The 11,124-nt window shown below is 46.2% G+C and overlaps 1 protein-coding gene across 1 annotated transcript in view; it reads right to left on the bottom strand.

Moving 5' to 3' along the window:
- The window catches only part of FUS (FUS RNA binding protein), a 10,720-nt gene extending 6,813 nt beyond the window's left edge, over positions 1-3,907 (bottom strand). The window contains exons 1-6 of the mRNA XM_042782227.1: positions 3,895-3,907; positions 2,241-2,265; positions 1,993-2,147; positions 715-856; positions 343-527; positions 5-139 (exon numbers count right to left, since the gene is read on the bottom strand). Coding sequence (XP_042638161.1) covers positions 5-139; positions 343-527; positions 715-856; positions 1,993-2,147; positions 2,241-2,265; positions 3,895-3,907 — 655 coding nt within the window. The remainder of the gene's footprint in view (positions 1-4; positions 140-342; positions 528-714; positions 857-1,992; positions 2,148-2,240; positions 2,266-3,894) is intronic.
- Positions 3,908-11,124: the final 7,217 nt, after the last annotated feature.

Here is an 11,124-nt window from a genome sequence, read left to right as displayed (position 1 = left end):
CCACCACCACCACCACGGCCACGGCCCCCACGGTCCTGCTGGCCTCCTCCGTAGCCGCCGCCGCCACCACCCTGGTCCTGATTGCCGTAACCGCCACTACCGCCACCACTCATGGGGGACTGATCTTGGCCATAGTTACCTGTCAGAAAATAAAGAATGTGAAGTAGCACAAAGAATTAACAGTGCAAGAGGATCAATGACGGGAAACAAACCGAAACTAGCTAGATAACTAGAAAGCAAGACTTTTAGGAACCCTTTTACAGACACAGCAACAGAAAAGAAAAACTCTTAAGAGAAAACAGGTAAACAGAACACAGGCAAAAGCTGAGGAGCCCTGCTCACCTCCACCTCCTCCACCACCCCCACCGCTACTGTTGTACTGGTTCTGCTGTCCGTAGCCCTGAGGGGGATTATAGGAGCTTTGCTGCTGTCCGTAGCTTTGCTGCTGTCCACCATAACCAGACTGTTGGCCATAGCCTCCACTTGGGGGCTGCCCATAGTTGCTGCTCTGAGAACTGCTTCCATAGCTAAGAGTAAAGAAAACAGCATCACATCAGAATGCCCAAAGCTTCCTTTCATTTTCAGTATAGCCTAGTCTCTGTACCCAACACAAACACCCCCAAATCCCTCATAAATGCTCCCACTGCTGGTCACATTATCACTCCTATCAATTTATCCCCAATCTTCCAAGCCTTGCCCCTTACACCACCTTACCTTCCCGAAGTGCTGCTAGGAGCTGGCTGCTGGCCATAGCCAGGGTAGGAAGACTGCTGCCCGTAAGATGACTGGGAACTCTGGCTACCACCATAGCTACTAGTTGAGCCATATCCCTGGGGAGCTGACTGGGTACCATAACCTGCTTTGATAAAAGGAAGAACAAAAGCTATCATGAAAAAGAAAAGAAAGGAAATGGACTGAAGGAAACATTATCTACTACCTGTCACGGATTGTCCCCCAAAGTCTGTGTTATAACCTAATCCCTAAACCTACGGTTATAATCTCATGTGTGAAAGGCCTTCCTCCTGTTTTGTTAATAAGGCAGGATTAGTACAGCATGTGTCTCAAATCAATCCCTTTTGGGATATAAAGAGCAGACTGAGCAAGCACCCAGGCAATCAAGTAGGGATGGGGAAGATGAACGCCACATGATGGCAAAGAAATTCAGGAATATAAGCTGCAAAGAAACAAGACCTTCCCCCAGAGCAGACACAGGAAAGACAGCCTTCCCAAGGGCCATGTCCTGTACTGGCACGTCTAGCCTCCCCTCTGTGAGAAAATAAATCTGTTAAAGCCACCCACTCATGGCCCTGCTGTTCCAGCAGCACTGTGGAACTTAGCTACTGCCTAACGCTCTCCCAGACTTGAAGTCAGCCTTTTAGAAGCTGCTGGTGAGTCTTTCAACTCAGTTAAACTGACCCTTCCTATTCCACCTGAAGGTTAATGTTCCAACTTACTAGTAGCTTCTCTCCCCATTTCACCTCAGTCATCCCAAAGCCAGGCTTCAGGGATTCAAACCAAAATAACCCTATTTATTAATGGCAGTTTAATAGACTGGTATGTGTGCAGGACAGACCTAAAATAACCCACATTACCATTTACCCCTCTGGGCCTCAGGGCAAACTCAATATCCTATTGTATTACGTGTTGTACAGCAGCCTAACTGAAAACCTTTAAAAGTAAACCATAATTAAGCCTAAAAAATGTTTCTCCTTTTAGGGAATACTCTCCCCACATTTCATTTTCATAATGAAAGGAAAAATGGGAAAAGGTCCAGCATAAATAGGTAAAAAGTCCCATAAAAATAAAAGAAAATAACTACAAACAAACAAGTATTTTTCTTTGAAAACAAAGGACTCCGACTCAAGAGAAATTTCACATGCTATAGACTGGCTACAGATTAAGAAACTTAAGATACAACATTTCAACACCGTTCAAGAAAAGCAATATTCAAAAAGAGCAGGAAGAGGTGAAGTGGTCCAGTAAGAGACTCACTGCTCTGGGTCTGTCCGTAAGAAGAACTGTAGCTGCTCTGGCCATAGCCTGAAGTATCTGCTGACTGGCCGTAACTGCTGTAACTCTGCTGTCCATAGGGCTGACTGCCCTGCTGGGAGTAACCCTGCCCGGGTTGGGTGGGATAGGCCCCGTAGCTGGACAGAAAGAAAAAAAAAAATTAAAAAATTAGGAAGACACTGGCCATGTTGCCCTCTACAAAGTCTGGAAGCCCAAGAAGTAACACTCACCTTTGGGTTGCTTGTTGGGTATAGTCTGCAAAAGAGAAATACAAACTACATTACCTTCAGGCAATCCTAAGAAAACGGGGGCCTCCCCAAAACCCAACAAACAAGACTTACAAGGGCACCTAATTCCCCTGAGACACTAGTTGAGAGGACCAGCAAGCTGGCCAATATCAGGTTTCCTTACAGTAAAGAATGCTAGCCATACACCGAAAATGCAAACTTCTGCTACAATTTTCTGCACAAGAATGCCTCTAAAACATATTCCACACATTTCATTTGCACGGCCACTCTGCAAGGCAGGTACTAGCCCAGAATCAAGATAAGAGGAACTTGTCCTTTATCAGTCAGGTCTGAATTCAAACCCGATAGCCATGTTCAGAACGTGGCATCCATCCTCTCAACCCAACATTTCTGTCTCAGAAATCCAGTGCCTAAAGCATGTGACTGCTAACCAGAAGGCTGGCGGTTCAAACCCACCAGCCTCTCCTGGAAAGAAGGTTGGGCAATCTACTTCCGTAGTGATACCGCTTGGGAAAACCAAGGAGAAATCACTGAGTCGAAATCGACTCGAAGGCAGTGAGTTTGGTTTGGTTTTCTCAACTTTTAAAATCATCAAAAGTGGGCATTTAGCGCAAAGCCAGGCAACCAAAAGAAACCCCTTTCACTCCAAATAGAACAGTGATCACTGTCAATGAGCGCGCCTCAGGAAACAACCAGTTCAAGTTCACAGCGTTGCGAACTGAATGTATGTTTCCTCAACTACCCTGCCTTCTTTGTAGCCGTGGGGCGACTCGGCCAACCAAAGATAGGGAAAGTGCTTTATTAACACCAGATTTAAATACGTCAGAGCAAGATCAACTCATCCCTTCAGTACAGGAAATGAGGCACTTCCCCCAAGGGAGAGGCCAAAGGAGAGAGGGTGTGGCCTCGAGCAGCCTGATGGTTCCCAACTCGCAAAGAGATTTAGGCGGGAAAACTCTCGAGTTCGGTCTCCAAGTGGTCTACCTCCCTGTTGGCCCCCAGACCATTAAGCCGGAGATCGGCCCTGATCCTGAGCCTCTGCCTCCTGCTGCGTGGCAACCGTGGCGGGAACGGAGCCATCCCGCTCCTTCCCAAGGACCCCAGGGATGTGACCCACAAGGGACACACCGGACGCACGCTGCAGGCGCTCCAGTGGAGGGCCTCGCGACAAAAAGCGGGACCAGCACGAGGCGGCAGGAGGGTGCGCGCCGCGAAAGGGAGGGGCCAGCAGAGCGCGTGCGCGCACAGAATGCCCGGATGCAGCACTGCGACAAAGCGGGCTAGAGCGCTGGGCTGGGGTAGAAGGAAAAAAGGGCTAAGTGGATTGGCCATTTCCACCCTTACCTCACGCTTCAAGTCACCAGAAAATGTTCCTCACCCCCGACACACACACACACACCCACCCACCTCCAGTAAAGTCAAGACCCACCAGCCCCGCGCTCGCGAGGCTTCAAAGGAGCGAAACAAAATGGCGACAACGGGCTCTCTCTCCCACCCATCTCCACTGCTTCTCGCTACAAGCGGAGACGGTTCTACACGCAATCGCTGCCCAAGTCCCACCGAAAAACAAATGCCCAGGTGGGAGGAAACTAGGCCATGGACTGGCGGGCAACCGCCGTCTCGCGCCCTTACATACCGTTTGAGGCCATGTCCGCGCACGCGCGCACAAGCCGACAGCAACAAGACTCCACCACCACAGAGCACCGACGCCGCGAGGACTGAGCAACCCCGCCTTCTGCGCTGAAGCTTTTGTACCCCTCCCAGGAGAATGTACCAAATGCGGAAAAAGAAAGGGCGAAGCGAGGCTAGACTCGTACCACGCTCCAAGGAGTGTAGACGGTCCGAACCGCAGGGAGAAAGCATATTAACCCATAATTACCTTATCATAATAATATATATAAACATACTTTCCTATAACGAACTCTAGTTCTTTCTGCAGAGCTAGCCCATGATTCAACGACCCCTTGATGGCATAATGGTACGATCTGATGACCTTCTGGGGGCGGGGCGAACGGCCCACAGCGTCTGCGGACGCAGCTGTAGTCCGGACGGCAGCCGTTGGGCGGGAACCGAAATTCTTCTCCCTGGCCCCTTTCACTGGGCCCCACTTTCACTCAGTACAGAGCTTTGCCCTCCGTTGCCCTTCTGCTTTACCAGACGCCCAGTGCCGCCTGCCGCCAACTTCCCTTGCACATTATCTCACCCCCGCTCGCTCTAACATTCCTTCCCCGACCATCATCAACTCTCTCCCTGCGTCTTGGTTTTCACTTAATTTTTCATGGCTGCCTTTTCTAAGTCCCTACAAGGGTTTGTGGATTGTTACGTTTATCTCAAAAGTGTGGATTTTAGGCCGCATGTTTCTCACTCAAACTTTCACGGCTTTGCCCCTGACTAGCAGCCGAATGAAGTCCAGACCTCCCTGGACCTCAGAGAGCTTTGGGACTAGATTAGGAGGTGCCTCGCCTTTCACTGATAAGGAGATGACTTTTATTTTCCTGAAGCCTTACCAAGGAAGCACTTTAGAGAGCCCAGTAATAACTGACATTTATTATAAGGCTTGCGGAAGGAAGCCAGGGCAATCTACTTCTGTAAAGATGTACTGCCTCGGAAACCCAGTGGGGATCGCTGTGAGTCAGAATCGACTCCATGGCAGTAAGTTGGGTTTTTTTTAAGGTCGGGGTGTGATTAAAACCCAAGTCTGTGCGACTACAAAACACTCCGTTTGTTGGTTACATGAACACTTTGAAATGTTCAGAAGCTTGTTCGCTTCCTGTGAGAGCGGGGACAAGAAATGAAATTCAAATTAACTCACAACTGCACTCTATAATCAGCCTGGCGACTTTCCTTCTCAGAAGTTCCTTTGTAGGTTGGACCCACTTTCCTAGAGAAAACAGTGACTACAATCCAAGCCTGCCCATAAACTTCCATAAACCCCTGATTTGGGCTCTAATGGCCTTGAACATACACGCACATACAGTGGAAGAGTAATGAGACTCTGGAGTGAGGGCAAAGGGAAGCCCATCTCTCGGTCATTCATTCAACAAATATTTACTAAACACTGTGTTGCAGACAAGGAGCCCTGGTGGACGCTGTTCTAGATGCTGGAGATGCATAAGTGTACAAAACACATGAAACTAACATTTAATAATAATGTATTTACATCTATTGTTTATATATTATATCTATGTATAAGGAGCTCTGGTGGTATAGTTTGTTGTTGTTGTTGTTATGCGCCGTCAAGTCGGGCCCCAACTCATAGCGACCCCTCCTTGCGTTTCCGAGGCAGTATCACTACGGAAGTAAATTGCCCAGCCTTCCTTCCGAGGAGTGGCTGGTGGGTTTGAACCGACAGCCTTCAGGGAGGAAGATGAAATAATCTACTTTGGTAAAGATTTACAGCCTTGGAAACTCAGTGGGGTTCACTATGAGTCAGAATCAACTTGAAGGCAGTGGCTTTGGTGCGTGTATTTTTCTTTTGTTTGTTTTGTTTTGTTTTTTAAATACTCTGGTAGCCTAGCGCCTAAGGCATTTGCCTGCTAACCTACCAGAAGGCTGGTGGTTCAAACCCACCAGCCACTCCTCAGAAAGAAGGTTGGGCAATCTACATCCATAGAGATACTGCCTCGGAAACCCAAGGAGGGGTCGCTATGAGTCAGATCCAACTCCATGGCAGTGAGTTTTTGTAATACTTTGATAAGGCTTATTAAGTGCCGGGCACTGTTTTGGGTGCTTTGAGTATAACTTGTTTAATCTTATTCACAATAAATCTATGAGATTGGTGTGAGGATTACATTTTACAGTTGAGGAAATAAGGACAGGAAGATCAAAAGCTATTCTCAGAACCAGAAGAACTAGATGGTACCCGGTGACCACTGTCAATCACTTAGAGGGGGAGCTATGTAGGAGATCCTGGATAGAGTGGGAGAACAATGTGGAACAAAACTCAAAAAAAGGGACCAGGTTTGCTGATCTGATAGAGTCTGGTGGAACCACCAAGACTATGGCCCCTAGCTGCTCTTCAGGTCTTGAATTGAACCCACACCTGTGGCTTCCAGCCAAAGAAAAGACAGGCATATGAGGTGAACATTTACATTAGGTAGATACAATCCTTGGAGAGAACAAACATGGGAGAATAGAAGAGCTGTATATGCACAGGGAGACAGCTCAGGGGGTAGGAGTGCATGGGGAGGGCAGGATACAGGAAAGAGGTAACTAAAGGGAGGAAGTGGAAGGGGAGCTGTTGCATTGTGGGAAAATTTCTTGAAAAATGGAGGCTCTGGCCACCCAGGACTTGCTTTCTCATGGGACAAAGTGCAACTGGAAAAAGAAGCTACCACGTTTAGCTAGGGTAAGTATTTGCCACTCACCTGTTTCCCTTATTCCCTAATGCTTTGACACAGAACAAAAAAAAAACACTGCCATCAAGTTGATTCCAACTCATAGTGACCCTATAGGACAGAGTAGAACTGCCTCATAGGGTTTCCAAAGCTATAAACCTTTATGGAAGCACATTGCCCCGTCTTTCTCCCTTGGAGTTGCTGGGGGAATCAAACCATCAACCTTTCATGTAGCAGCCAAATGCTTTAACCACTATGCCATCAGAGCTCTTTTTCAACACAGAAAACCAAAAAACCAAACCTACTGCTATCGAGTCGGATCCAACTCACAGCGACCCCTCCTTGGGTTTCCAAGACAATGTCACTAGGGAAGTAGACCACCCAATCTTCCTTCCAAGGGGTGGCTGATAGGTTTCAAACACCAGCCTTCTGGTTAGCAGTCAGATGCTTTAAGCACTATGCTGCCAGAAGCCAGAGCTAATTGCTGTGTTTCAGATGTTGAAACACTTTTTCTTAGAGTTAAAAAACAAAAGAAACAAACTCACTGCCATCAAGTCAATTCCAACTCATAGTGACCCCCTTTGAGTTTCCAAGGTGGTAAATATCTGTAGAAGCAGACTGTCTCATCTTTCTTCCATGGAGCAGCTGGTGGGTTCAAACCACAGACCTTTTGGTCAGCAGCTGAATGCCTTAACTACTACACCACCAGAGCTCCTTAGAGTTAAAAGGAAGGTAATGCATTTCTTCCCTTCAAAAGTAGGAAAACCAAAGAAGACCCTGATTTTCAGACCTCCAGCTGGCCCTTGGAGGCAGTTGGGTTTGTAAACTCTTTCTAGATAAAGAGTTTTTAACTTTTTTTTTTTGTGCCAATTCCTTTGGGAATCTAGTGAAGCCTCCAGATCTCAGAATAATATTTTTAAACGCATAAAGCAAACATCGTAAGAACACAAAGAAAACCAAATGAGTAGAAACACAGTTATCAAAAAAAAATTAAAACATCTTTTTGATATACTAATGCATCTGAAGAACAGATCGACACATTGAACAGCAGTGACCAAAGGCTAGGTGAGTTGTGGGATGACATCAAGAACATCATATGTGAAGAAAGCAATAGGTCATTTAAAAGACAGGAAAAGAAGAGAAGATCAAAATGGATGTCAGAAGACATTCTGAAACTTGCTCTTGAACGGAGAGTAGCTAAAGCAAATGGAAGAAAATGGAGTAAAATAGCTGAACAGAAAATTTCAAAGGCTGGCTCAAGAGGACAAATGAAAAAACAAAACTCACTGCCGTCAAGTCAACTCCAACTCATAGCAAGCCCTCCTTGGGTTTCCAAGGCAGTATCTCTATGGAAGTAGATTGCCCAATCTTCTTTCCAAGGAGTGGCTGGTGGGTTTGAACCTCCAGCCTTCTGGTTAGCAGTCTTAGGCACTATGCCACCAGAGCTCCCCAAGAGGACAAAGTAAAGTATTATAATGAAATGTGGCAAGACCTGGATTTGGAAAATCAAAGGGGAAGAACATGCTCAGTAGTTCTCAACCTGAAAGAACTGAAGAAAAATTCAAGCCTCAAGTTGCGATATTGAAGGATTCTATGGGCAAAATATTGAACGATGCAAGAAGCATCAAAAGAAGATAGAAGGAATACACAGAGTCACTGTACCAAAAAAGAAATTGTTGATGGTCACCCACTTCAGGAGGTAATATATAATCAAGAACCAATGATTTTTTTTTTTATTTTTTTTTTTGTGTGTGTGTGTGATTTGGTTGAAAATTTACAGAGCAATTTCATTTTCCATACAGCAGTTTATACACATTTTGTCTCACAATGTTGACTGCAATTTACCACAATGCAACAGCTCCCCTTCCACTTCCTCCCTATAGTTACCTCTTCCCTGTGTCCTTCCCTCCCATGCACTCCTGCCCCCCAAGCAGTCTCCCGGTGCATACACTGCCCTTCTGTTCTCCCATGATTGATCTCTCCAAGGACTGTATCTCAAACAAAAAAAACCCTCACTGCCATCGAGTAGGATCTGACCCATAGTGACCCCTCCTTGGGTTTCTGAGGTGGTATCGCTACAGAAGTGGATTGCCCAACCTTCCTTCTGAGGAGTGGCTGGTGGGTTTGAATTGCCAGACTTCTAGTTAGCAGTCAAATGGTTTAGGCACTAGGCCACCAGAGCTCCCGGGAGTGTATCTGCCTGATGTAAACGTTCAGCCCATATGTCAGTCTTCTTTTGGCTGGAGGCCATAGGACGGAGTTCAGTTCCAGACCTGAAGGGCAGCTAGGGGCATAGTCTCAGGGGTCTCACCAGGCTCTATCAGACCAGGAAGCCTGGTCTTTTTTGGTTTTTTTTTAAGAGTTTTGAGTTTTGTTCTACATTGTTCTCTCACTCTATCCAGGATCTCCTACACAGATCTCCCTCTGAGTGAAGAGCCAATGATTTTGAAGGAAGAAGTCCAAGTGGCATTGAAGGCATTGGAGAAAAACATGGCTCCAGAAATTGATGGAATACCCATTGAGATGTTTCAACAAATGGATACAGTGCTGGAAGTGTTCAATCATTTATGCCAAGAATTTGAAAGACAGGTATGTGGCCAACTGAGTGGAAGAAATCCACATTTGTGCCCATTCCAAAGAAAAGTGATCCAACAGAATGTGGAAGTTATCAAACAATATCATTGATACCACATGCAAGTAAAATTTTGCTGACAATAATAGCAAAAACCACATAGTGGGGAGCATCCTCTTCTGATCTCCTCCAACTTCATGAAGGAGAGATTCAGCACCAGCAACCCAAGGCTTGTTCCTGTAACGCCAGATATGCCGCCACTCTCCAACCTTTTTATCAACTCTGATACCAACTGTCCCTCCCATGCTGCTCACTACTTCTCTGCTGGGTTCGATAACTCATAGCGATGACCACACAGAACTCACAGTCAATACTCACTATTATGGGGCTTATTAGGGGAGTAACAGGCTATAGTTCAGCTCCAGAAATGCACTCAGGATACAATTCTTCCATCAGGACAGTCTCCCCTCTGCTATGCCCTCAGACACGCCTGTCTGGCCCTTGGCCTCTTGATCTGGCCACTGCCCTGCTCAGGCAAGTACTACAAAGCTCTTTTAGCTCTTTTAGGTCCACCACACTCCACCAGCAAGCCTCCTGCCCAAAGGCACTCAGCTTTCTCACTCCGTGGGCCAGCAAGCCCACCACTCTGTCTTGTGTCTCTTGGTTCCTCAGCCAGTCATCTCAGACCATCATCTCTGCCAAGGAAATCCAGCGCAGGGATCTCGGGTCCATGGACACACTCCACTTCACTTCCAGCTCTTCTCCTGATGGCAGTGAGATCCCCTTTCTGCCTCTACGAAGGCTCATTTTAAGCCTAGCAGAATGTAAAACTGACCAGTTCCCACATAAAAGTCCCATACACCTTATATGCTTGGTCCCATACAGTAATCTGGTGAGAGTCACAAAGACTATAGCTAGAAAACCATAGCAAGTAATTCACTGAGCCACAATAGTTCAAAAATGGTTGTAGCAGTACATAGACAGGGAACTACCAGAAATTCAAGCTGGATTCAGAAGAGAGTGTGAGATGAAGGCTATCATAGCTGATGTCAAGTGGATCTTGGCTGAAAGCAAAGAATACCAGAAAGTTGTTTACCTATGTTTTATGGACTATGCAAAAGTATTTGAATGTGTGGATCATAAAATTATGGATAACAAATTATGGCTCATCAAATTATAGATAACATTGCAAAGAATGGGAATTCTAGGACACTTGATTATGCTCATGAGGAACCAATATAGAAACCAGGAGGCAGTCATTCAAACAGAACAAGGGGATACTGAATGGTTTAAAATCAGGAAAGGTGTGGCTTGGGTTAGGCCCATCTTAGTCTTCAAGGAGATATCTTTGCTCTTCAGCGCTTGAAAGAGGTCTTTTGCAGCAGATTTGCCCAATGCAATACGTCTTTTGATGTCTTGACTGTTGCTTCCACTGGTGTTGATTGTACAACCAAGTAATATGAAGTCTTTGACAACTTGAATCTTTTCTCCATCTATTGTGATGCTGTTTATTGGTCCAGTTGTGAGGATTTTTGTTTTCTTCATATTGAGGTGCAATCCATACTGCAGACTATAGTCTTTAATCTTCATCAGTAAATGCTCCAAGTCATCCTCACTTTCAGCAAGCAAAGTTGTGTCGTCTGTGTATCTCAGGTTGTTAATGAGCCTTCCTCTAATCCTGATGCCACATTCTTCTTCACATAGACCAGCTTCTCGGATTATTTGCTCAGCATGTTGTTAAGTGCCGTCAAGTCATTTCCGACTCATAGCGACCCCATACACAGCAGAATGAAACACTGCCCGATCCCGTGCCAGCCCCACAATCCCTGCTATACGTGAGTCCATCATCGCAGCCACCATGTCAATCCATCTCGTTGAAGGCCTCCCCCTCTTTCGTCGACCCTCCACCCTACCAAGCATGACATCCTTCTCCAGGGAATGGTCCCTTCTGACAACA

Source organism: Orycteropus afer, unplaced genomic scaffold (genome assembly GCF_000298275.1).
Source record: "Orycteropus afer afer isolate SDZICR_OR568_19922 unplaced genomic scaffold, OryAfe1.0 scaffold00266, whole genome shotgun sequence".
In the NCBI taxonomy this organism is placed as follows: Eukaryota; Metazoa; Chordata; class Mammalia; order Tubulidentata; family Orycteropodidae; genus Orycteropus; species Orycteropus afer.
Note: the sequence above shows the minus strand (reverse complement) of the source record. Positions and strands in the feature narration are given on the sequence as shown.